General features: G+C 44.6%; 2 protein-coding genes across 5 annotated transcripts in view; one reads left to right on the plus strand and one right to left on the minus strand.

The window, feature by feature from the left end:
* Positions 1 to 3,888: 3,888 nt before the first annotated feature.
* LOC132521544 (zinc finger protein 786-like) lies at positions 3,889 to 6,031 on the minus strand. Its single transcript, XM_060151184.1, has 2 exons — positions 5,049 to 6,031; positions 3,889 to 4,890 (listed from the first exon to the last, which is right to left on the minus strand). Exons 1-2 carry the CDS (start codon positions 5,966 to 5,968, stop codon positions 3,915 to 3,917), a joined length of 1,896 nt encoding a protein of 631 aa, XP_060007167.1. The 5' UTR covers positions 5,969 to 6,031; the 3' UTR covers positions 3,889 to 3,914.
* A 9,592-nt stretch (positions 6,032 to 15,623) lies between these two features.
* ITGB6 (integrin subunit beta 6) overlaps positions 15,624 to 27,055 on the plus strand; it is a 143,665-nt gene continuing 132,233 nt past the window's right edge. For all 4 annotated transcript variants that reach the window (XM_060152799.1, XM_060152798.1, XM_060152800.1 and 1 more), the window contains exon 1: positions 15,624 to 15,880. The gene's annotated coding sequence lies outside the window, so the exon portion shown is untranslated. The remainder of the gene's footprint in view (positions 15,881 to 27,055) is intronic.

The raw sequence follows: 27,055 nt of genomic DNA on the forward strand, positions 1-27,055 counted from the left end.
AAAAGAGGTGCCAGGCCCAAGTCATCCTGCGGCTTACTGAGCACTCCCAGTGATGCCTAAGGCCCTGTCCTATTTCTTCCATTCCACTGGAAGCAGCAGCTTGGGGGCAACTGTCTGGGCTGGCTCGTTTGGTCAGACACTTGCTCCTCTGTGGCAAGACCTGTGAGCTGGGAAGCAGGATCATGGCACTTCCCATTACCTAATACTGCAGCTTTCCAGAGACTCTCAAAATTAATAATGCTTCTCTATTTTTTCATCAAAGGACCCTTGAAAGCTGAGGAGAAAGCGTGGGGAACTCCAGGGATGTCGAAGCACAGCTCTGTGTGGCCCACCATGAACACAAAATTTCTCATGTTTTCTCAATGGGAAGCTTGTGTTTACTTTATAACATCTTTCTCTTTTCCCCCGAAGTGGTTGTGCCTTTGAATTTATTTCTTAATTTTTTAAAAAGTTTTGAAACACAAAAATTGCAAGTACGGTACAAAAAATAAAAAAACTTTTATCCTGATATATTTGAGAGCAAATTATCAACCCAAAGCTCCATGACCCTCTGCAAACAAGGACATTCTCCCATATGACCACAATACAACCATCAAAATAAGGAAAGGCACGCTGAAACATCACTGATTATTCCAGTAACACCTTTGGAGTAAAAAGATCCAGTTCAAAAATCATGCATTGCCTTTAGTCGTCGTGTTCCTTTGGTCTCCTTCAGTCTAAAACATCTCCTCGGTCTTTAGTTGACTTTTGTGATTTGAACACAATTGAAGATTCCAGGCCAGTTATTTTGCAGAGTGTCCTCAGACTGGTTTGTTTGATGCTTCCGTGTGGTTCTGCACCTTTTGCAGGAATATCACCAAAGAAGAGCTGTGTTCTCCTCGCTGCGTCCCGTCGGGAGGTGCGTGATTTCAATTTGTCTCATTATCAATGATATTCCCTTTGATCACTTAATTAAGGTGGTGTCTGCCAGGCGTCTCCCCTGTAAAGTTACTCTTTCCCACTTTGCAGAGATTAAGTAGTTTGTGGGGAGATGTTTTGGAACCATGAAAACGTGCTCAACTTCCTCAAACTCGAATTTATTCATTTACTTATTTCTATGAGTATGGACTCAGGGTGTCCTTTCTGTTCAATGGATGCGAATCCGTAATCGGTATTTGTTTTGATGCTCAAATTGTCCCTAACTTGGCCTGTGGGAACTCCTGCAAGCCACCTTCTGTGTTTTTAAAGGCATATCCCCATTATTCTTCAAGAACCTCCCTGCTTGCTGGCCCCGCCAGATGTGCCAAGCTTGCCTTGTACTTTCCCTGTTCCAGTCCTAGATTCAGCCATTTCTCCAAAGAGTCCTGGTTCCTTTTAGCAGAGAACGGTGTTTAGAAGGTAAGGTTTGGGCACTAGATATACTCATTGCTACTGACATGTCACTGTTCTCCAGCCCCGTCAGTAAATAGGGATAAGGAGTGTGTGTGTGGGTATAGGCGTGCAACACACACACTTACATCTGTATTTTCTCCATGATCTATACATATTGAAAAACATACATCTGCATCCATACCTCCAAGTCCTTTCCAACACGACAGCATTCATTTTCCCTTATTTGTAATTCTCTTTGCTGACACCAAGGAACCTGGCTCCCGACATCTTTGATCCTTGTACTCATTCGATCAGATCCCCTGTCTGTGACCAGCCTCCCATCTCTGACACCCCCTCAGCAGGACAGATGCCTCAGACTTACTCTCCTGCTTAGGCTCTCACACCTCAGTCTGCGTGGGAGTCTGGGATGGCGAGGAGGTTAATTCTCCTCCTACCCTGCCCAGAGGGAGATGAAACCTTTTGTCAGGGGACAGGGGTCATTCTGCCATAAGAGGGTGAGTGCTCTCCAGAGGAAGGGGGCCTTTTGTGATGCCGTAAATATGCCCCAAGAAGTCTGCTTTCCTCCCACTGTCAGATGGAATGCGGTCAAAGTTTTGAAACAGAAAGTTGAAGAACAGGAATGGTGTGGAAGTGGAAAACTCAAAAAGGAGACATAAAAAGAGACATGGAAGGATGGCAGAAAGAAGAGAAAGAAAGGAAGAAGAAAAGAGCAACTTAGAAAGGAACCTAGGTAGGAAAACGAATATTAGACAGTTTGAGTGGAAGAGATAAAGAAGATAAAAGGAATTCCGTTGATTGACATCACCCTCACAAAGCTGTCCCCCAAGGGCCTGGTAAACACGCTGGTCTCTCACAAGCTCTCAGCCACCAAATTTGGTGTGTATTAAATTAAAGAAACAGAGATGTTTCTAAGGTGCCTGCACTGACTTGCCATCTCTGAGGCCCCAAATCCAACATTTTGCAGAAACTCCAATGCAGCAGCCCCCTGATTTCCCCAGATGTTTTTCCAGCGCCTCGCAAGCGAATCTAGTCCAGCATCACAAAACACGGGGTTACTTTCTTACCAAGTTGAACCATCTCGTTACCCATGAGTTAATTCTGAAGTCTCTGCAATAAATGCCTTTGAGTTTTTGAGAATAGAAAGAGCTACAGCCTTTTGTGGTCATGGAGAAAGAGTGAATTTACCGATCTAAACCGTCTCATGTCTCTTTTCCTCCAACTGGGCCTCCCTGCAGCAGCGGCCAGACTGATGTCTCCACTTCCCTGCCTCCAGTCCCACCTCATCCTACCGCAATCTGGGCTCTGCTGCCAGCTCTCCACTGCACCATTCCCATCCCGGCTGGACAGGGACCTCCGATTCCCAAGTCAGAGAACTCTCAATCCTCATCTGAATGAACTGTTGGCTGCATTTGTCACTGTTGACAGGCCTCCTCTTCTTGAAATTTCATTCCCCAGCTTGAAGTTCTTCCACAGCCCAAGTCTAAAATGCCTGGCTCCCCAAGGACCTCATTTCCACTGGCTTTGGGACCTCACCTCCAGCCACACCCCATCTTGAACTTTAAAATCTCAGAAGCGGGGCTTCCCTGGTGTCGCAGTGGTTGAGAGTCCGCCTGCTGATGCAGGGGACACGGGTTCCTGCCCTGGTCCGGGAAGATCCCACATGCCGCGGAGCGGCTGGGCCCGTGAGCCGTGGCCTCTGAGCCTGCGCGTCCGGAGCCTGTGCTCCGCAACGGGAGAGGCCACAACAGTGAGAGGCCCGCGTACCACAAAAAAGAAAAAACCAGAACAAAAAAAATCTCAGAAGCGTTCTGTACTCTGCACCTTTTTTTTTTTCAACTTAGCACCTTCGGTTTTATTTTTTTCAACCCAGATTAATCAAATTTTGCTTGAATTATCAGCTTTTCCTTAAGGGTAACCATGCATAATCACTATGAAACCTGCTGTGAAACTTCAGCATTCACATAGACAAACCATGAGTCGGAGAACTCATTTTGTTGCTATTAGCTTCAAATAAGTCAAAACCAAATCCTATCATATCAGGCCTGCAACAAAAGTCGCTGGGTTAAACCCCCTGCTTATCATCATACTATGAAAAAAAGAAGAGTTGACATTTAACAGTCACCCCATCCTTTTAGCTTTGAGAACAGTACTGGAGGGATTTCCTGCTGTCTAAATTCAAGCTGGGATTTCAGAGTTAGCTTATTAGCACTTTGGGGAAAATCACCCGTTAATATGGTGGGAAGAACAAACCTATCTATTGTTTCTATCCACTGTTTTCTATCAATGGATAGAAAACACAGCTGGTGATGTTTTAAATGAGAATCTTTGTGGTTTCTCACATGCCTAACCTGTATCACATTCTTGCTCAAAAAAGGGCCCCTGTTCCTTCCATCTGTCTTACCAGATTTTGGGTTTGGCTGCGCTGGCTGTGGACTCCCTGGCAATACCGACTCTGCTGACCGCTTTGGGCGCCGAACTCGGCCTCGAATCCAGTCGGCCTCGATCACCGCAGGGCGCCCTACTCGGCCTCAACTCCAGTCGGCCTAAATCATCGCAAACAGTTGGCTGAGCCTTTGCTTAACGTCAGGCTCACTGGGGGCACGACAGGACTTCGTGTGCACTCTGATGTGTTCGGCGAATTTCGACTTATAAATGAAGGCCTTGCCGCAGTCTGCACAAGCGAATGGCCTGCCGGGCCTGTGGATGCGCTGGTGCCGAAGCATGTGGCCCCTTTCCCGGAAGTTTTTATCGCACTCGGGGTAGCGGAAAGGCCTCTCACCGGTGTGCAGGCCCTGGTGGCTGAGCAGCTGCGCCTTCAAGCGGAAGCTCTTGTCGCACTGGGAACACTGAAAGGGCTTCTCGCCTGTGTGCGTCCTGATGTGCTCCACGAGCTTGGACTCCTTGGCGAAGCCTTTGCCACACTCGCAGGAGAAGGGCATCCGGCCGCCGTGCAGCAGCCGGTGCGCCTTCATGTCGGCCTTCACGCAGTAGCTCTTGCCGCAGTCGGGGCACGGGAACGGCCTCTCCCCCGTGTGCAGGCGCTGGTGGCTCCGCAGCTGCCCCTTGAGACGGAAGCAGCGGCCGCAGTCGGGGCAGCCGAAGGGCCGCTCGCCGCTGTGCACGCGGAAGTGCTCGGCCAGTTTGGACGGCCGTGTGAAGCCCTTGCCGCACTCCGCGCACTGGAAGGGCCGCTCGCGGCTGTGCGTGCGCTCCTGCGCCTTCAGGATGCCCTTCAAGTGGAAGCTCTTGCCGCACTCAGGGCAGCCGAAGGGCCGCTCTCCGCTGTGCACCCGCAGGTGCTCGCGCAGCTTGCACGGGTGGCCGAAGCCGCGGCCGCACTCGCCGCAGGAGAGCGGCCTCTCGCCGCCGTGCCTCCTCAGCCGGAAACCAAGGCTGCTCGTCTGAGTGCAGCCGCTGGTGGAGCCGCAGCCGCCCGTGCTGGCGGGAGGCCCAGCCGCACTCGGCGCACCGGAAGGGCCGCTCTGCGCTGTGCACGTGGGTGTGGTCTGGAAGCCCGCACTGCGGAGAGGAGCGCCGGCCGCACAGGCCGCAGGAGGCCGGCCTCTCCGCGCCGGGGCCGGGCTCGAGAGCCTCCGGGCGTTCCTCGCCAGCCGGGCTCAGGCCCGGCTTCTCTCCCAAGCGCGGGAGCTCAGCCTGCTCGGAGGCGGCCCCGGCACCCTCTCTCCTGGAGCCGGGCCTCTCCCGTCGCAGCCGGGGCACTGGGAAGGCCTCTGTCCCGAGAGCAGGTGGTGGGCGTACACTCGCTGCCCAGCAGCTGGCTCTCCTCGGGGTGGACTGCCAGGGGTCTAAGCAAACACGACTTCCGGCGGAAGCCCCGCCCACATTCTGGACAGCGGAAGTGCCTCTGGCCCCGAGGGATGCTCAGCGGCTGTTGTGCGTCGGTTTGTTTGCGGAACTGATTCCAGGCCCTGTGTGGTGGGTCCTTCTGGCTCCCCTGGTGCTGCTCTGAGAGGTTCTTCCAAAAGCCGTCCCCACAGACGGGGCAAGGGTGCTGGAGGCCCTCCCCAGAGGTTTCCTGGAAGCCGGGGGGACCGAGAGTCCTGGGACTTACGATTGTGTCTCTTTGGGTGGGTTCCCTGGAGCTGTGGACTACTGGAACTAGAGCCCGAGTATCATGTCTTTGTGGATTCAGGAGGGCGACGACTTGGTCAGGCCTGAAGGAAACATCTTCACTTTTTCCCTTCACTTTTAATAAGGGTTCAGAGGAACGCTGGCTCTGAAGAGGATCTACTTGGAAATGGCAGTGGGCTTCTCCTGGTTTCACAGCTTGCTGGCTTCCCACAAACAGTTGTCCCTCAATAACTGGATCCAAATGCAAATCAGCAGAGGTGCAAACTATGTTTCCTGATTTCTGTGATTCTCCCCAGATCCTGAAGCGTTCTCTCCCCTGTTCAAGCCAGGATATTAGTTCTGGTTTGGGAAGTCCATCATCTAGAGAAACAAGAATCTCATAATTGGTTCTCATTACTTGCTTGTAAAGCTCCTTCTGCCATGGCTCTAGATCCCGCCATTCTTGCTCGGAGAAATAAACGGCCACATCCTCAGAAGTCAGAGGTAACGGAGCCGGCTCGGCCATGGGCCCTCGCGGTCCCACCTGGCCCCGGACCGGGTTACAGCCAAGCCGGGAGTCCCGGCTGCCCGCGGCACCTTGCCTGCGGCAGCGGCGGCTGCGGCCTCCCACCTCGCCGCTCCTCGCCGACCTCTGTACTCTGCACCTTTGCCCCTTCTTGTGTCGCTCCTAGGATGGTCTCCTCCACCTGGATAACTCCTATTTATCCTTTAAGAGTCAACTCAGTACTTAAACTCCTTGAGAATAATTAGGCAATAAATAACTGCTTTCTTTTGAACTTTTTTTCAGTTGTGAAATAAGCTTAGAAAAGTGCATAAACCATAGATGTACAGCTCAAAGTCTTGTAGCAAAATGAGTACCTGTACCTCCACCCGAGTTGAGAAATAGAACATGGCCCCCTCCCTAGATGCCCCGACAGCTGTGCCTCTTGACAGTCATCAACCCCTCCTTCAGCTCAGTAGGTAACACTCCACAGACTTTATGTTATTCACCTCCTTGCTTTTCTTTATGATTGTATCACCTAAATATGCTTCTCTAAAACCTAGAGTTTAGTTTTGTCCATATTTGAACTTTCTATAAGTGGAATCGTGCTTTCAATATTTCGTTGTGTCTGGCAGCTTTTGCTCAATATTATATCTTGAAGATTTAATCGTGCATTTTTGCTTAGCTGTAATTTATTTTTATCATTGCATAGTATTTCATTGTATAAATATACCAAAGTGTGTCTGTTTTATTTTTGATAGACGTGGGAGTTCTTGACTATTCTGGACACGCTATGATGAAAATGCTCAGTGCATCTGTGCCTGTATTTCTGCAGGGTGTATGCCCAGGAGCGGAGTTGCTGGATCATGGGATATGCCTAGCTTCAGCTTTACAGGATAATGCCAAAATGTTTTCAAAGTGGTCATCACAGACCCTAAGGTTAAATGAAATACCTGTCTTTCGTGCAAAGAATACCCCTACTTGAGATTTAAAACAAAACAAAACAAAAACAAAAACAAAAACTAGTAGTAAGTGTCCAGTGGATGAGAGGTGAGTATTGACAAAGATAGCAGGGAGGATGAGGAGCCACAGCGGAGGGGTCTAGCCCTCACAGGAAGGGGAAGGGGCAGGGTCAAGGTGTAACCAGTGTACAGTCCCACGTAGACTTGTGCTGGCCTCCCAGGTAAACGCTGCAAAAGAGCTCCCCTCCTTTCTTTTGAAAAGAAGGAATGGGGCTTGACTAAGCAAGGATGCCATTCCTCGTCACGGTGCTCTGGTGCTGTGCATGTTGTTTCCGCAGTGTCCATGGACACCCAAAGCAGCTGTGGATCAGACCGGGTTGCTCCTGGGCCAGCCCCCCTCACCCTCCACCCTACTTCCCACTGGCTCCCACCCCTCAGCCTCAGGGATGCTTCTCCACTCCTGGCCCAGCAGTGGCTCTCATGGGTCTCTCCCAGTCTCAGCCCTTCCAGCCCAACAGCAGCCTCATGTTGCCACCACCTGAGTGGGGTGTGGAATGTTCTCCTTCCACACCTTTCACTTCTCAATCACCGATAGCACTCAGCGATCACCGAGAGGGTAGGGCAGGTGGAGGTTGTTCCTCCGGGCATTATTCTGAAGCTGAGGCTGAGGGGGTACCCAGGTGTCCTCCTCTTCGCTGTATGGAGAAGTTGGGACCATGTCTTAGTCTTACTGGGTCCTTCCCTTTCCCCAGACCACTCCAGTGCCCAGCAGAGTTCCTCACACACAGCTACCTAACCTAAGTTGGTCACTTACCCAACCAGCAGCTTTCTAACAACTGGGGACACAGGAGATACACTATTCCTAGAACTCCGTACTGCACCTACCAGAAAATGATCAAAATGACCATACAAATCTACAATGACTATGCGAATGGCGCCCCCGGAGTTGCGTAGAGCACAGCTTTCTCGCCGTAAGCCGCATTCTGGCTGATGGATAAATAAAATCCGATGCTTATATGCAAATCTCATGTTTGTCAGTAATCCCAAACTCTTAAAATGGGGTTACCAGAGTGCTAACAAGGAACGATTATCTAAATGACATTAATGGCTCCCTTTAGGTGGAAGATCCACCAAGTTGTTATTTAGATTCAAGTCAGCCAGAAAATGCCAGCAAAGGGGGGTTGATTGATTTAATAAAAGAGGCAGTGATAAATTCTTCTGTAGCTTAGTGATTCTTCCCATGTGAACTAGAGGGAAACCAGAGACGACATCAAAATCTATCCTTCCATTTCTTCATGATGAGGGGCTGGAACGAAGGGCCGTTGGCTTGTCGACTCTGAACCTGAGTCCGTGATAAGGGCAGCTCCCCAGGGTCCTGCAGGGGGTGCTTCGCTGAGGAAGGTGAATGGTGAGCTCATAAAAGGACCGCTCAGTCCAGCTGAAGCCTCCTTTCTCCAATTTGCCCACAGGGATGTCTTTTTCTAATTTTTGCAAGGACTAGTGCTGTGTAAGATTTTCAAACTGTTTCCACAAACCCAAGCCTCGTAACAGCATTTCTGTGAAACTAGCATCTCTTTTGCAATCCACAAGGCCAAACACCCTGGTTTATCTGGCTTCTTTCCTTCTTTCTATGTTAGATTATTTATAACACTATAGGTCAACGAAATCTCTGTTTTCTAAGTTCAGCGCTGCGAGCTGGGTGTTCTCTCTTTGCTCCTCCAGATTACTCTTTTTAACTCCTGTGTCTCAGGAGACTGACCTTCAGGATGGCATCAAGCTGGCTCCCTTGCCTCTGGCTTCCATCTGGAGTTGGCCAGTGTGAGGTACCTGCAACCAGGGGGCTGGAGGGATGATTAATCAAGGTTTATTGCCCAGGCTTCCTCCCTGTGGCCCGCAGATTGGCAGTGTCCCCATCACGGGTTGAATCGTGTCTCCCCTAAATCCATATGTGAAGGCCTGATCCCCAGGACCTCAGCATGTAACTGTATTTAGAAATAGGACCTTTAGAGAGGTAATTAAGTTAAAATGAGGTCATTAGGATGGGCCCTAATCAAACATGACTGATGTCTCTATAAGAAGAGATTTGGACACAGATACATGCACAAAGGGAAGACCATGTGAAGACACAGGGAGAAGACAGCCATCTATAAACCAAGAAGAGACACCTCAGAAGAAGCCAACACTGCCAACACCTTGATCTTGGACTTCTAGCCTCTAGAATTGTGAGAAAATAAATTTCCGTTGTTTAAGCTGCCCAATCATGGTACTTTGTTAGGGCCTTCTACCAAAATCACAGGTGCAGACCATGCTCCCTGTCCTAGAGCCACAGTTCTCCCCCTGGCTTGTGTTACTGCTCCCTCCCCGGACTCCAGGCTTAGGGGAAGGAAGAAAGGGCTCCCTGCTGTTGCTGCTCTATCGTGGCTGGTTTCCCTTTGCTTTTATTATGATATGATATAATATACCGTCTTTATTAAACCTTCTTCAATTACCCCATTTGTGTGCATCAGCGGTTACTTGCCGGAGCTTAGACTCATCCACGTGTTTCTAGCAATTTGTCTGGGTTGTTCCTAAAATGTAATCCTACCCAGCAGACCCAGACCAGAACGGTTCATCAGGTGAGATGAACCCTCTGCCATCTTACCATGTGAAAAACATTTTCTGAAATTTCCAACAGTGACAAGAAGCTATTAGAATATGCAACTTAGTGGTGAGCTCTTCGTAAATAAAGATGAGAAATCGGTCTAGCCCAGGAAATGCTGACATCGTTGTAAGCAGGGAGTGAGAAAGTGACTGTTCTGAAAAAGAAATTCATGCTATGGAGAGAACACTCTGGAAATGGATATTTAGAATTGTTTCCACCATTGTGTAAATCGTTTCTGAAAACAATGTTTTCTCTGTTAAAAATTCCGATAAATACACATTTTAAAAACTTGGAAGTAGGAGTTAAAGAAATTATTTAAAAACCTTTCAAATGTATAATTTCAGAGAGCTTTGAGCATATCTCTAGCTATCTGCTATCTGCAAAAATGGTGCTTCAATGAGGCTTCCTTTCTCTGACTTTCTCTGGGTTTGGCCAATTGGAAGCACTTTTTCATTAGATTATAAGAGCAACTGATTGACGCCAAAAAAAGATGGAAATTTATTAATAAACTTTCATCAGAATCTTTGCCTAGTTAGTGGATGTGGCCAAAAACATGTCAAGATGGAGTCATTACAGACAACAATGTGCTTCTTGCATATCTTTGTAGCATTGCTTTTAGACACAGTAGTCACTAATCAGGTACCAAAATAAACTGTGCTTAGAATCAGACTTTTGAATCAAATCACAAAGTGGTAATGCCCGCTTTTCGAGTGAAGCATATACATATAAAATGAGCATACAATGTGAATAGCTAATGAAAGCAAAAAGGGCTTTTTTTGCCATCCAGAAAACAATGCACTTAATATTGTCTCACCTTAAAAAGCATTCTCTTTGTTTTTAATTAATAATGTATTAGTTCAATAGTACATGTGTATCTATAAACAAATAACAGTATTGGGAGTCATCTTTTACTGATTCTGGTGAGTCATGCAAAACGTTGGAGACCACTGAACATTCAAGCATAAGGGGCTGCAAAATAAAACTCCACCGTATCTGGAATCTTAGAACCTCAGGTTCACAGTTCTATCTTGTTCAAACTGACTTCAAAGCCAGTGAAGGGGGAAAGCACAAAGGAATGCTGTGCCCGAGGGACAGCCAGCGCCACCCAGCCTCCCGCCCGAGGCAGGGGAGTCCGCTCCTGGGGTAGAACTGCCACCTCTCAGAGAGTTTGGAAATATTTGGAATGTAGTGGGAGGCCCAAGGGACCACCCAGTAGTAAAAACCCGGAGGAAAGCCTTCCAAAAACAACAGGGGGTAGAATGAGGGTAGCTCCTCCCCACTTCCACCTCCTGGCCAGGCCCGGGCGGGAGCAGTCCATCTTCCTGCATTCCTGACTGTCACAGAGGCTACGAGCCTTAGAAATAATGCTATCACAGTTGCAATGTTTGGAGGTGACAGAAAACATACTAGTCGCGTCAGAGAAAATAGCCGTTTCGACTAGACTACGGGAAAATGCCCCTGGCGCTCAACTCAGCATGCCTCGTCTCCAGTGCCGCCAGCAAAACAGGAACCCAGCTCCAGGCAGAGCTCTGGACCATATGTACATTTATTGCCTGGCCTTTCAGGGAAAAGGCTATGAAGATACATTGATGGAGTGGAGATGTCATTATGTGATTTTGAAATCAATGCCACTTCCCAGCTGTTTTTTGTTACTGTTTTTACAGGATGCCTCAGTGATTAAAATTAAAATGTGGTTATAGAACAAGGGACCCAGAGAGCTGTTCATTTCTCTGCATTCCTACAAATGCATCCTGCTGCTTCCAGCTTTTCTCCTTAAAGGCAGGGTGAATTTAAATCGGCTTCCCGGCACTGAAGGATGCACCAAAGCAGTTTCATCTCCCTGTAGAAGCCTCTAGAGGAGATTATCTGAATGCTTGAAGAAGCCGTTCTTCTTTACAGTTATCCCAAAGAAGTCAGGTGATGTTAACAAGACATTCTTTCTGGTCCCCACATTCAGAGCTGTAGCTTTGTTCCTTAGATGCTGGTGATTTGTCGTAGTTTTGTTTTTTAAGTCCATTCAGTGGTGGTCTGAGTAGAGATTAATGGGATTTTGTCATCTAAGTGAGGTGAGCTCATTCCTGAGTTTTGCTACACTCTACTATTCAGCCTCTTGCTCAGCTCACAGGGGACCTTCTAAACCCCAAGAACCTCCCGCTGAGTGGAAGCACAAACACTGCCCCGAGATGCTGCCATGTTACACGACTGTACCCTCCAAACTGGATTTTCCTTCTCTTCACTCCTACAGAGAATAAGAAGGCCACGTGGCCCAAATTATTTTCCAAGATGACCTTCTAAATGGATACCTGGGGCCTCCAAACTCCCTCCTACCGGAGGTGTCCTTCATTTTCTCCACACACCATGCTCCAGCAAAACCAGACTTCTCACCTTGAAGAATGAAGCACATATTTTCATCCAATTGGCTTTTTGAAGAATGAAGCTGAGACCTTGACCTACTGTGGTTTGCCTGCCCTGCTCTATAATGCCAACAGATTACTGGGCCTTGTGGCCACCTTGTCCTTCATGTTTTGTGGCCAGGGCCATTCCTGTCTTGGCTGGAGAGCTAAGAGTGGAATTTTAACTATGAATTTCCTTGTGTTTAATAGGCTCACGTCAAAAGGCCACATTCTGCCTCAGATATGCATGAACAGCTTCCACTGGTGTTACTCATGTATCTCTGAGTTTAGTTAAAATACTCCAACACTTGGGCACTATTGAAAAACATTCTTGTTTAATTGCTTTAATGCGCATGTGGGAGGGTGAAACAGCACGTGGAAATTAATCAAAACTTCACTCCCTTCTAGGTAATGTTTGTTTTTTTAAGGGAACAAAGCCATTTGGACAATCCCGCTAATCAATTCCATCATTGTACATACCAACCACGGGGCCCCTCCAAGCTGCTCTTGGAGGCCTCATTAGCCCAGACCCATCTGGTTATTTAAGGGGCAGCTGTGGTAGAATGAAGCACACCACAGGTCTGGACTCAAAATAGGCAAGATCAAATTCCAGCTCTGTTAATATTGTACCGACTTGGGCAAGTCACTTAATCTTTCCCAGCATCTATTCATCTGTAGACTGTTGAATTTACAAGGTTATTGTATGAACTAAATAAATAATGGGTGTTAAGTTATGGAGATAGTAAGGAGAGACTGACTTATGGTCAAACAATGGTAGAGCAAGCGTAGATTGGTATAACTCCTTTGGAAAGTAGTTGCAATGCATACCGATAACACTAAGCAGATAAAATTGTCTTCTTTGATCCAATAATTCTACATATGAGAATTTGTCATTGGAAATACAATAAATAAATAAATAAATAAGGGGAAATCTTTGTGTGTAAAGCTTTTCTTCATGGCATTTTCTTTTTATCATGGGAAATAAGTGGAAGCAACCTAGATTTTAAGTAATTAAGGAAATGTTTAAGTACATCATTACATGCTTAGATGATACTTAAATGATCACATACAGAATCATTTGTACCAAGAAAACATAAGCATTAAAAAGGACTGGAAGGAAATAGGACAAAATTTCCAACAATAATGGGTAGAAGAAAACCAGAAGATGCTTTGGATAAAAGCACTGTATGAACTTTTGCCCCTCTTTGCATTCGTAATACCTTATACATAGATGACACTCTTTACATAGTAAATGATTTTTTTTTAAGTATTATACCTTAGCTCCTAATTAACTAGAACACTCGGCTCAACTAGCTTTCCAATTAATCAAAGCTTTCCCTTAATTAGCCCTGCAAAATAGTTTTGAAATATTTTTTTCTGGTGGTTTGTTCTTACTTTTCCATCCAACTATCTGTAAGATCATAGATATTCAGGAACTAGCACATTGGCATTTGGTCAAATAGCAAAAGCTTGGATTCAGTCATTGAGTGTCACAAGGCGCAACATCAAAGGAATTTTCCAACATTGCTCCCCACATACAGCTGGGCCCATGTCACTTGATCCTAAAGAATGCCAAGCAGTGTGCAGCGGGTGGTGACCACTCATGGCAGGGGAGCCAATGTATATGTTTCCCTCAGGATGAAAATGGGTGCAAGCCTAAAAAGCCGGGGGGTGGGGGTGGGGTGGAATGGGGGACACTTTAAGTGTAGACAGCAGTTTTCAGAGAAAGTTCATCGGCATTATCATAGTGAGTTATGCACAAGGAGGGAATGCAATAAATAAAACCTCATTCATTTACAGAAATGGAACCAAAGCACCCAAAACAGGCAACTACATGAATATTCGGTTCTCGGAGCCACTGGAAGTAATATTTATTGCCTTCAGATGAGAGCCACCTTTAGTGGCTTTCTTTTGAAATAGCATTATAAAATACCATTTTGTATTTCTAGCACGTCCTATGGGCCTCTCTGTGGCTCCTTTGGGAACAGAGAGCCAGGCTCAGCATACAATGGAGTTGTCCACCCGGGAAATGGAAGCTAGCCTGTGTTGGGGCAGTCCACAGAGCAAATGAATTTTGCAGAGAAGGAATAATATCTCTAGGGCAGAAATTAACTCAGTCCTTGAATTTCAAATAGAAGTGTTTCCTCCTGCTGAGTTCACCTAAAGAGCAAAAGAACAAACTTGCACCTCAATTACAGGAAAGGAAAAGCCCCTTGAAGGCTCATGGGATCACAGAGGTTAGAAATGAACAGTACTAATACTCCACCACACACAAGACACACATAGATGAGGAGACAGTTGGAAGAGGTTAGAAATTTTTCAGAGATCACACAGCCAGTAAATGGTAGAGTCAGGATTCAAATCCAAGTCTCCTGGCTCTCTGCTGCTCTGGCTTCTACACTACTCAAATACCACAGGGCTTGCAATCTGCCAAACGACCACCAGTACTGTTCATCAGACGTTCAAGAAGCACTGTAGCACCATGGCAAGTGCTTTGGAGTCAGACTGGAGTTTAAATCTTAACTCTGTCACTGACTAGTGTGTGACCTCGGGCAAGTCATCTCTCTGAACGTCAGGCTCATCTACAAAGCAAGATCTAAACCCAGCCCCACAGTGTGGTGGGAAGAATTAAGTGAGATAATGCACCTCAAGCACTGAACAGGGGGTTTGAACCACCACGGGGACTCAATGAACAGTATCTGTCATTACTATCCTACCCCTGTCCTTGAAGGCAGACCCAAAGCCCTGAACAGTCAGCTCAGCCACAGAGGAAGAATGTGGTCTAAACACTTCATCCTTCTTCACAAAAGCTGTATGGATGTCTCTTGTCCTCCTTTGTGCCCAGCAGGAATAAATCAAATCCAGTCTAGACCATATAGTGCTTGTCACCACTTTTGATACTAAACTCATCAGTTTTTATTTTCATTTTCTAGTTTACCCAAACCAGCCATTTTTAGAGGCTAGCGACTTTAAACCAAGGTTGCCAATAAATTAGACTCATCTTGAAAACACCAGGATCCTTCTGAGGGAATATAAATATAAACACACACAATACAGGGAAAAAATTTTTTTTAATTTATTTTTTATTGAAGTATAGTTGATTTACAATGTTGTGCTATCTCTGGTGTACAGCAAAGTGATTCAGCCTTATATATATATATATATATGTATATACATATATTCTTTTTCATATCCTTTTCTATTATGGTTTATTACAGAATGTTGAATGTAGTTCCCTGTGCTATGCAGTAGGACCTTGTTGTTTATCTATTCTATATGTAATAGTTTGCATCTGCTAACCCCAAACTCCCAATCCAACCCTCCCCAATCCCCCTCCCCCTTGGCAACCACAAGTCTGTTCTCTATGTCTCTGAGTCAATACAGGGAAATTTGATAGGAGTTTGGTCATCGGCTTGAATGCCAGCTCAACTCTAAATTTGCCCAGCACTATTTTGGGGTATTAAAATCTATATGTGCTTAATACCCCACCACCCTGCCGTCCATGAGGTTTGAATGTCCTTTATAGAATGAACTTGATCCTCCCGTCTTACTTTTGGTCTCTCTCCAGAGAAGCTAACACACTGGCATAGCTCTGCCATTTGTCAGCCAGAAGTCTGGTTACACATTTGCTCGTCAATCTAAACCTAACCTATTCTCATACAAGCACTTGGGTTTTCGTGTAAATCAACCAGACGTTCTGTCATTCACCAGCAATATCTCTCCATACTGTTCTACACCCATGTGCCTTCATGAACTAGTTCACTATGTTTGTGGAAGAAACATTCAAATGAATGTGCTTTTTCAGGAATAGTGACACCAGAATGTTATAAATCTGTTCATTACCACAACAAGGATAAGTGGTATTTCTGCCAAAGACTTTTGATAACGGGTGCAGTAATGCATCTCAGCACTTTCTGAGATTAAAGGTCTGCCCTGAGAGGTAAGTAGGATAATGCATGACTAACAAAAGCAAACCCAAATTTCGGAGCTAAGTTTTCCTTGTCAGTGTAACTGATCGTTTCGAGCAGACGCTGCCTTAGAAAGTTCATAATGTTATTTCTCTTCTCTTCTCTTCATCTTAAAGTCCAGGTGAGGCTGACCCCATGGTTTGTAAAAGGGCAGATCCTTATTAACTTAGCATGCTTTATTGTGATGTTTCTTATATTGGAATTCACACGTTTTTAACAGTTGTGCTTCAAAAATCTGCTATGGTTTAAGGATAATATTTCACAGAATTATTAGTTCATCACTTATTAAAATACTTGGACATTCAGTTAATTAGTCTCTTAAGAAGCTTTTTAAGATATTTGTTTCTGATTAGAGTGATTAATTGTTAACATTTTTTAAAAAATAGGTGATTTGACTCTAGCCCTCACTACCTCTTTTAGCATTTGCAAGAGGCACAAAGGAACTAAGGAACTGGAAATTTAAACAAGAAAAATAACAGTTCTCATTGACACCCGCTTTACGTTGGACCAGTTAACTTCAATGTTTCTGGATTGTAAAATAGTGTTTAAATGTAGAGCTAGTTCATGAGAACTATGGAGAAAATGAAGGGGAAATCCTTCAATCTAGGATGTCTACAAAGAGCACGTTTTATTCCTACAAGTGTCTGAAAATGCCTGGTGTCATTACTATTCACTTTGAGCACTTGGAAGTATCGGTGCTCTAAAAAAAAAATCCAATATCTGTGAAAGGTTATTCATCCAAATAACATGTCCTCTAAAGTTAAAGCCTCAGATAGAGCTATGTCATATTGGCTTTCAAGATTCCTAAAATGGACAGAATATAGATTCTGGTCAGAGAGCAATGGCTGTTATTTACTGTTTTGGATTTGGAACAGGCTCAGTAGATCACAGTTAAAGTTTTGGGGTACAGGGTTTCAAGTCACTTGGTGATAGTATAAAGATTAGCGTCTACCTAAGTAAAATTCTGAGCCTCGGTGAAATGGAGAAACGTCTTCCTCCCCAGCCATCTCTCTTCATTCCTTTCATTCTCATGGTAGCCTTTTTCCTCTATCTGACGTACTCCCTCTAGCGTTTCCTAGATGAAGTACAGAGCTAAAGCTCAATTTGCAAACAAAAAACATTATTGCAGTCTCACAATATTATCCCCAGTTACCATACACTAAATCAAACTTCCCACCAGATGTTTTGACGTGAACTTTAAGTGATTGCCAGAATTTTTCATCTGAGCGTCTCAAAGTTAGATTCTTGTATTCCAACTTCAGATCCCAAAAGGGGACATTGATTTCTACTCTGTTAAGGTTGGATTCCTTCCCTGCCTTTGAATCCTTATATTCTAATTTACTTTTATTGAAACATGTGGGGAGGCGGTAGGGAGAGTTGGGGGGAGATTCGGTACTGAACTAAAACATACAAGCAGGCATTTCTTCGACCTATTTTCCAGGAGTAGAACTTACACTGAATGCTCCTAAGTTACCCAAGAGGTTCAAGGTATTTTGACTCAAGAAAAAAGTGATGAATTTTTTAAAATGGGTTTACGGAAACCATGGGCATATTTTCCACCATAGAAGCCCTTAGTCAAACCAGAAAGAATAGCTACTTGGGAAATGTATTGCTTATGAGCACTTTTTCTTGACAGAGAAGAAAACCTGTCAGCTGCTGTTGCTGCTACTTTGGAAACCAGCCGCAGCTGATTGTGAGAACTAACTATAGGCCAAGGTCATCTGGGGATCCACACTGCTCACAGGAATGTCACCCACACCTTGCCGGCCAGTTCAGCCAGTCCAGCCCAGAGAGCTATTTTCAGCTGGCCCTCCCACAAGAAGGCCCTGGACTGTCCTTCATGCCACCGGCATCTAGTTTTATACTTAACTATTCTGAACCATAATCTGATCTCTTCTCTCCTTGACAACATCCTACATTTTTGAGACCCCCATAGCAGGTTGATAGATACGTCAAATTTTAATATTAACACTGACCTTTTGCTTAAACAGTACAAAGCTCACCCACACAGATAGCTCTACTATATCAAATTACTTCAACCGAGTGCCTGAGCAGGAGACCTCAGCCTTATTTAGCCTCCTTCATCTCTACAGCCATCCGCCATCTCCCATCACTGCCAGGCCTGGTCCATTCAGATTCCTAAGGATCTGTTGTTGATCCTCTCCCCTTCCATGTTTACTGTCATTACATTTCACCCACGTTTGCCTAGACTTCTGTAATAGCCTCCTAGCCAATCTCCCCGCCTCCAATTCACCAATATTCTACCCTTCGTTATCTTTCAAAATCACAAATCAGAATGCATCACTCTTCTGTTTAAAATCCTTCCATGGTTCCTCATCACCTATGAGATAAAGCTACACACACACACACACACACACACACACACACACTCACACACACACACTCACACACACAGCTCACACACACAGCTCACACAAACATTTTGGACTCTCCAGTTAGACTATGAGGCTTTTAAGGTAGGCACCTTTTATTATTGATTTTTGTGTTCCCATCATTTAGAGCCATACCTCAATTGAATCATAAATACATTTTGTTGTATTAATTAATAAAAATATAAATCTCATGAACAAATCAGCCAGTTGCCTTCAAGAAAGTATATCTGAATCCAAGGCCCATCTTAACCTATGCCCTTCACTAAACAGAACTTGACTTACCAGGTTTGAAGTTGGGTCGTAGTCTAAGGACCCATATCTGCATTACAGAAAAATGGATGCTTCTACCAAGAGATGACCTAGAAAAGTCTGGTGGGCTAGGGAATTAGGTCAGAGAAAAAGAGGTAGGAGCAAGATGTGTGGGGCTGGGGCTTGTCACCTGATGTGGACTGTCCAATCCTGGAAGACTTAGGAACCTAAGAGGCTGTTAAAATTGAGACAGACATCATGCGTGTGTCTTATCCATGGAGTGCCTCTAGCCTGTCTCTTCTTTACTTAACATCTCTGCACTCTCTGCTCATCTATGCAAGTTCCCAACTTGGGTCTCAGGTTTAACCTGGTAACCTTGACTTCAAGATCAATTACCAGCACAGTTTCTACCTTTGCCATTCTAGGTTAGTCATTTCCCCCCATGCAGTTTTCCCCAAGATAAATACTTCTTTAAGAGGTTTCCGAGGTTTAGTTAATCATGCCTATCGTGGTGACATTTGGCAACCACAGTTCATGACCCACGGTCTTCTTGGCATCTCCTTATCACACCAAGTATTGACTCTGCTTAAGTTCTGCTCAAAGCTCAGGCAGATGTTGAGCCCTCACCAGCTGAGAAAGATTGACTCCCAGAAAAATATGTCAACCATATAGTTCTTCACAAATCTGGCTAGCCTTCATATCCAAACCTCTCTAACTCTTCATCTATACAAACTCCCTATTTTTTCATTATATCATTAAAGAATAATTACTGAGCCTTTATTTGCCAGACCAGGGATGGAGACAGTGAACAACACAAACACAATCCTTCTCCCGCAAATCTTGCAATCCAGCCATCTCTCCATTGTCCCTTGAATCCTACCTTTATACAGGACTCTTCTGTTTGCATTGAATATGCTCCTACCTGCCATCCCTCTGGGCCTGTGTGAATGCTTGTAATTCATCAAGGCTCCATTCAAGTCTTCCCACCAATGTCCTGTGTAGCCTCTCTCTTACAGCGAAGTGGGTATTATGAACTGATTAAAGGACCATATCTAAGGATGCTGTGTGCAGAACCAATGCAGATCCTAAAGAGGCTTCTAGAAGTACCTCCAAGGGCTCCGTCATACCTATAATTTGTATCAGTTGGAGGTTTTGCTATACATAGAAAGTACATGCTTATTCCTTGTGTGAACAGCATGAAGTTGGATGGGAAGAATGATATCCAACCACAGACTCAAGATGTATTAGTCATCTCTTGCCACACAGCAAATCATACCATAACCGAGGGGCTTAAAACAACAAACATTTATTATCTCACAGTTTCTCTAGTGCAAAGAACTCAGACTATCCCTGTGAGCAAAGAGGGAAACCCCTCAGCCTTCATTGGGGAGCCTCCCATCCACTTGCGGGGAAATGGAAGGACAAGATGAGCCTGAAGAAATCCAAGGAGAGAAATGGCAACATACTCCATGTCATGTAGGGGGAAGAACAGCGCTTTAGAAGTTTTTTAAAAAATTAATTAATTTTATTTTTGGCTGCACTGGGTATTCGTTGCTACGCGCGGGCTTTCTCTAGTTGCGGCGAGCAGGGGCTACTCTTCGTTGTGGTGCGCGGGCTTCTCTTGATGCAGAGCACGGGCTCCAGGTGCGCGGGCTTCAGTAGTTGCAGCACACGGGCTCAGTAGTTGTGACTCACGGGTTCTAGAGTGCGGGCTCAGTAGTTGTGGCGCATGGGCTCAGTTGCTCCGCGGCATGTGGGATCTTCCCGGACCAGAGCTTGAACCTGTGTCCCCTGAGTTGGCAGGCGGATTCTTAACCACTGCACCACCAGGGAAGTACAGAAGAATTTGAAAATATACTCTGGGCTCCCATTTTCACTTAGCAATAAGGCAACAGGGCCCTTAGTAAGCAGCTGCTCCCTTGTGATAACCCATAATCTCTAACTGGACTCAGTCCTCACACTGCCTTGTAGCATCTCCAATTGTCTCAACACTGAATCTGCTGTCGGTTGCCATTTCACTCGGCATTTACCCTATTGTCATCTTATAGAAGGGTTGAGGAAAATATCCCTGTCTCTTTTAAGAATGTGAAAACCGAAGATAGACCAACAGGGCTCTGATTTTGTGAGGGAAAGAATATTCTTCTGTATTAAATATACAAGGAAAACCGATGTGTATAAAAAAATTATCTTAAGATGCTATTATGAAACAGCTTCATTCATTCACTCATTCATTCATGTTGCCCCCCTGGCCCTGTTCTCATTTGAATTTTCCACTCTTCCAAGCAAAGTCTTTAATAACTTGTAGGATTTCACTTCTGGCTGCACCCTGCCCTTTGTAAAAGATGGGAGGTGGTGAGCGCTGCCAGCAAATATTTTATCGATTAACTGATAGGGTGGGTCATGTTTCTGGGAGAGAATAAATTTGAGGGCAAGGTACACCCTTCCTCATTTGGAGAATATTTTGTCGAACCCAAATGGCCGGTTCCTATCTCATCAGTGTATTTTAAGCAGGGACAGCTGGAGCTTACCGCCTGCATCCTGCCCAGCCTTTATTACTTCAGTAAAGGCAGGAAACAGCAGGGCTCTGCACACAGCAGTCACAGACCCTCATCAGAGACAAACCACTGACATGGGCTCTTAATAAGAACAGCCTCGCTGGCCCAGTGTTGGCTTTGGGGAGCCACAGGCAGGCGCACACCAAGGAGCGCTATCAGCATCCTTCTCCTTCCCTCCTTTGGGGGCCGAGGGCTGAGGAACAAGCCTCCCTCCGTTTTGTAACAAATGACCTATTTCAGTGAAATAAGAAAGGGAGGGCAGCAGTGCAGTCAGCCAGTCAGTTATATGCCACGTTGTAGCGATGTTAGTATTTCATGCCAGTAATTCTGTCTAACAGAAACTCATCTTGGCTTTTTCCCATTCCTTTTAGCAAGATTGCAGTTGTAAATCAGCAAGAGTGTCCTGGAGGCTGCTTCAGGTTGGCTGTCGGGAGCGGTCTAAGGGGAAGAATCTTCAGAATAATTTAGAATCTGAGTCTAAGAGGGAAGGTCAATTTTGCTATTTAGAATCGGAGCACTCTGCCAAACTTGGCTTCGAAGGGAGGCTCTAAATGTCAGCCTTGGAATTTGAATTTAGAATATCTAAAAACACAATTCATCCTTTCACCCCCATGTGGCTTAGTTCAGGTTCTCGGTTCTGACCTCTGAGCATCCTCTGAATTTGGGAGGCCACTCTAATAATAATAATCCATTTTGGATTGGTAAAATCCCTTTTTAGGTGTAAGAACAGTTTTATTTGTAGCTCCAAGAGGAAGATAGAGTGGGTGTCTTTCTGATCTGAAAGGCATTATGAACAGAAACTGAATTTGCTGGGAGAGTTCGGGTCTTGGCCTTACCTCTTTTTTTTAACCAGTCTCTTCTTATTTCCCTTTTTCCCTACCCCTCAAGCCCCTGGCAGCCACATTTCTACCTCTGTCTTTATGAGTTTGACTTTTTTTTTTTTTAAGAGTCCATGTATAAGAGATGCCTTGCAGTATTTGTCTTTTTCTGTCTGGCTTATTTCACTTAGCGTAACAGCCTCAAGGTCCATCCATGGTGTGGCCTATGGCAGGGTTCCTTCCTTCTCATAGCTGAATAATATTCCATTGTTTATATAGATCACATCTTCTTTGTCCATTTATCTATCGACAGACACTCGGGTTGTTTCCACATCTTGGCTATTGTGAATAATGCTGAAGTGAACACGGGGGGTGCAGATATCTTTTCGATGTCCTGTTTTCATTTCCTTTGGGTAAATATGTAGAAGTGGGGTTTCTGTATTATAAGGTAATTCTATTTTTTATTTTTTTGATCTTACCTCTTAATAACAGTGTGGTCTTAGGCAAGTACCTTGACCTCTCTGGGCCTTTCCTTCTTTATCTCTAAAATTAAGAGACAGAGCTATTCAGAGGAATAAATGAGAAAGATTTTTTTTAAGTGTTAAGAAAGTGGAGTTAGAAACTATGGTGCGGGGAGATAAATGGCTCAAGCCACTCAACTGGCAGCTGCAGAATAAAGGCTGGAATCTATGTTTCATGACCAGCACTCACCTAGCAGCAGCTGGTTTGTTAACTGAATGCAAACATGTCTCCCTCTGAGGTCAGTCCCTCTAAGCTAAGGAGGGATTGGTAAGAGGCACAAATTAAGTAGAGCACAGAAGGATGGATCAACTCACTTCCGAGGGCCCTCATGTGTAGACTACAACTACTGCCAGATTTGTCTAACCCCTGGCAAGTCACAGACCAATGCATGATTTAGTAGGCATTCCTTGGTGGAAAGAATCTAATGCAGGAATTTATTATGGCCCCGTGGTTGGGAAGCATGAGTGAGGAGGGGACTGGGGGATGTGGAGACAATCCACACAAATAGACACAATCCCTAGATGTGGACTCCACTGCGACTCCTTGCCTGAAGCTCCTGCTCTGGCCCCGGCCCTGTATGCTATGAATACTTCCCCTCAGTAGGGTCACTACTGAATTACACAAGAGACATCTCTCCCCCGCCACCACTGCTATTGCACAATATTGCTCACTCTCTGTGGAGTTAAAGAGGAAAGACTGAGATCCCTGGAGACAAAAAACAACCCCCCTTCCATAAAAGCATCATTCTTGGCTAGCTCCACCCTCGCCTCTTCTTACAGAAGCCACTGGGAGAGAAAGAAAGACCTCAAGTAATATTTAACTCTGATCACACTGTTTGTTTTAATTATTAACATATGGCAGCCAAAGGAAACAAACAACAGCACTTCATCCAGACACTTAAGAAAGAAAAAGGAACAGCTCATATCCTGGTCTTTATGTTTGAGCAATCGCTTTGAGTGGGCACATGCAGTCTTCATACATACCAGCAAATGCTCCAAAGTGGGATGACTGATTCATTCACTCTGCAAATATTTCTTGATCTGGCACTGTTCTAGGTGCGGGAATATATCAGAGAACAAAACAGACAAGAATCCCTGTTCTTGTGGAGCTTATATTCTAGTGAGAGGTAGAGGAGGCTCATTTTTTTCTGGAAGTATAGTTGATTTACAATATTGTATTAGTTTCAGATGTACAGCAAAGTGAGTAATATATATCTATTCTTTTTCAGATTCTTTTCCATTATAGGTTATTACAAGATATCGACTATAGTTCCATATGCTCTACAGTAAATTCTTGTTGCTTATTGATTTTATATATGATTGTGTGTATCTGTTAATCCCATACCCCTAATTTATCCCTATCCCCCTTTCCCCTTCGGTAACCGTAGTTTTGTTTTCTATGTCTGTGAGGCTATTTCTGTTTTGTATATAGATTCATTTGTATTACTTTTTAGATTCCACATGTAAGTGATATCATATAATATTTGTCTTTCTGTGTCTGACTTACTTCACTTAGTATGATAGTCTCTAGGTCCATCCATGTTGCTGCAAATGGCATTATTTCATTCTTTTTTATGGTTGAGTAGTATTCCATTGTGTGTATGTACCACATCTTCTTTATCCATTCATCTGTCGATGGACATCAGGTTGCTTCCATGTCCTGGCTATTGTAAATAGTGCTGCTATGAACATTGGGGTGCATGTATCTTTTCAAATTAGAGTTTTTGTCTTTTTTGGATATATGCCCAGGAGTGGGATTGCTGGATCAAATGGTAGCTCTATTTTTAGTTTTTTAAGGAACCTCCATATTGTTTCCCTTAGTGGCTGCACCAACAGTGTAGGAGGGTTCCCTTTTCTCTACACCCGGTCCAGAATGTATTATTTGTAGACATACATATGGCCAATAGGCACATGAAAAGATGCTCAATATCGCTAATTATTAGAGAAATGCAAATCAAAACTACAATGAGGTATCACCTCACACCAGTCAGAATGGCCATTATCAAAAAGTCTACAAATAACACATGCTGGAGAGGGGGCAAACATATAACAACACAACAAATAAGGAAATTATATAGTATGTTAGGAGGCAAGAGAAAAATATAGTAGGATAAGAGGAATAAGGAGTGTTGGGGGTGAGGAGTCCTATTTTACATGGGGTGGTCAATGTTGGCCTTAATAAGAGGGTGAAATTTTAACAAAGACCTAAAGAAAAGAAAAAGGCAGCCAAGTGGATATCTGGAAAGCAGTGCTATAGACAGATAAGAGTAGCCAGGGCAAAGGTCCTGAGGTAGAAGCTGAAGTGTTGGTAGAACATCAAAGAAGCTGGTTTGTCTGGAATGAAGTAGGTGAGGAGTAGAACAGAGGAAGTGAAGTCACAGAGGAAATAGTGGCCAGATAAGTGGAACCCCTTAGGCTCATATATAAACTTTGCTTTCCTTTAGAGAGATGGAGCCACTGGGGCCTTTGGAGAAGAGGTGTAACACTGCCTGCTTTGGGTTTTAATAGGATCCCACTCTGGCTCCTGTGTGGTGTCTTCATTAAATGCTCAGTTAAGGCCAGGGGTAGGGCCTTTGCCCACTTTTACCTCTTTTTCTCAAAGATGTTCCAAGTTAGTGGATTTCCATGCTGACACATCAGCATCCCCTGTGAACTGAGCTTTTCTGTGGCCTCCGCCATGACTCCCCGCCCCCTGGAAGCACAGTCCCAGCATATTACATCCCAACATCACATGGAGATGGACAAAGAAAGGCAAGAATCTTCTCTTCCCCTCTGTTTGCCGACTTCTTAATAATTCCAGCTCCACCTAGCAAGATCCATTAGAGCTAATTAACGACCCTCCTTTCAGGAGGTGTCTCTTCATGATGATTAATTCTGGGTCAGAGACAGAAAGCTTGTTCCATTATAGTTCTTTTTTAAAAAATTATTATTATTCAGGCTTCTAATATTGGCATGAACTGCGGGTGAATTTCTGAAGTCATGTTACTTAGCTGTCACAACCAGTAATAGAAAAATTCAATTTATAAAGAATTAGGAGAGGCAGGAGAGGCATGCTGTTCGGTTTGGAACAAAGGAGATCAATCCTGACACAGTGGCAGCATGACATTCGTGGACTTTGAAGAGTCCAGGCTTCCTCTTCATTAATTAGAGAGAATCAAGAGTACTGGTGGTTATTTGCAGAAATTGTGCTCTGCAAAAGCAGATGCCGACTCACTCCAGCCACTTCCAGCTGCAGCTCTGCATGATAATTAAACTGCGTGTCAGTCCTAAGCTCTATCTGGGCTGGCAAATAAACCCTGGGATAGCCACTGCCATCCCCCACTCCTCAGGTTTAGTGGGGGTCATGGGACTTCCTGGCACAGGGGCCCCAGGACGCTGACACTGTTCTGAATGGATTGCCCTGGATAAGTAGTGCTTTTAAATCCACATCAAGAAACATAAGATCAGCAAAGGAAACCATAAACAAGGCGAAAAGGCAACCCTCAGAATGGGAGAAAATATTTGCAAATGAAGCAACTGACAAAGGATTAATCTCCAAAATTTACAAGCAGCTCGTGCAACTCAATATCAAAAAAACAAACAACCTAATCGAAAAATGGGCAGAAGACCTAAATAGACATTTCTCCAAAGAAGATATACAGACTGCCAACAAACACATGAAAGGATGCTCAACATCATTAATCATTAGAGAAATACAAATCGAAACTGCAATGAGGTATCACCTCACACCGGTCAGAATGGCCATCATCAAAAAAATCTACAAACGATAAATGCTGGAGAGGGTGTGGTGAAAGGGAACCCTCTTGCACTGCTGGTGGGAATGTGAATTGGTACAGCCACTATGGAGAACAGTATGGGGGTTCCTTAAAAAACTACAAATAGAACTACCACATGACACAGCAATCTCACTACTCAGGCATATACCCTGAGAAAACCATAATTCAAAAAGAGTCATGTACCGAAATATTCATTGCAGCTCTATTTACAATAGCCAGGACATGGAAGCAACCTAAGTGTCCATCCACGATGAATGGATAAAGAAGATGTGGCACATGTATACAATGGAATATTACTCAGCCATAAAAAGAAATGAAATTGAGTTATTTGTAGTGAGGTGGACGGACTTAGAGTCTGTCATACAGAGTGAAGTAAGTCAGAAAGAGAAAAGCAAATACCGTATGCTAACACATATATATGGAATCTAAAAAAAAAAAAAATGGTCATGAAGAACCTAGGGGCAGGACAGGAATAAAGACGCAGACGTAGAGAATGGACTTGAAGACACAGGCAGGGGGAAGGGCAAGCTGGGACAAAGTGAGAGAGTGGCATGGACATATATACACTACCAAATGTAAAACAGATAGCTAGTGGGAAGCAGCCGCATAGCACAGGGAGATCAGCTCGGTGCCTTGTGACCACCTAGAGGGGTGGGATAGGGAGGGTGGGAGGGAGGGAGATGCAAGAGGGAGGAGACATGGAGATATAGGTACCTGTATATCTGATTCACTTTGTTATAAAGCAGAAACTAACACACCATTGTAAAGCAATTATACTCCAATAAAGATATTAAAAAAAAATTTCCAAAAAAAAGAGAGGAAACGTAAGATCAAA

Source organism: Lagenorhynchus albirostris, chromosome 6, assembly GCF_949774975.1.
Source record: "Lagenorhynchus albirostris chromosome 6, mLagAlb1.1, whole genome shotgun sequence".
In the NCBI taxonomy this organism is placed as follows: domain Eukaryota; kingdom Metazoa; phylum Chordata; class Mammalia; order Artiodactyla; family Delphinidae; genus Lagenorhynchus; species Lagenorhynchus albirostris.

Coding starts and splice junctions, on each gene's coding strand:
- LOC132521544 (XM_060151184.1), bottom strand. CDS start 5,968: ATGGCCGAGCCGGCTCCGTTACCTCTGACTTCTGAGGATGTGGCCGTT. Junction 4,891..5,048: donor GCCCGGCTCCAGGAGAGAGG/GTGCCGGGGCCG, acceptor TCCTCTCCGCAG/TGCGGGCTTCCAGACCACAC.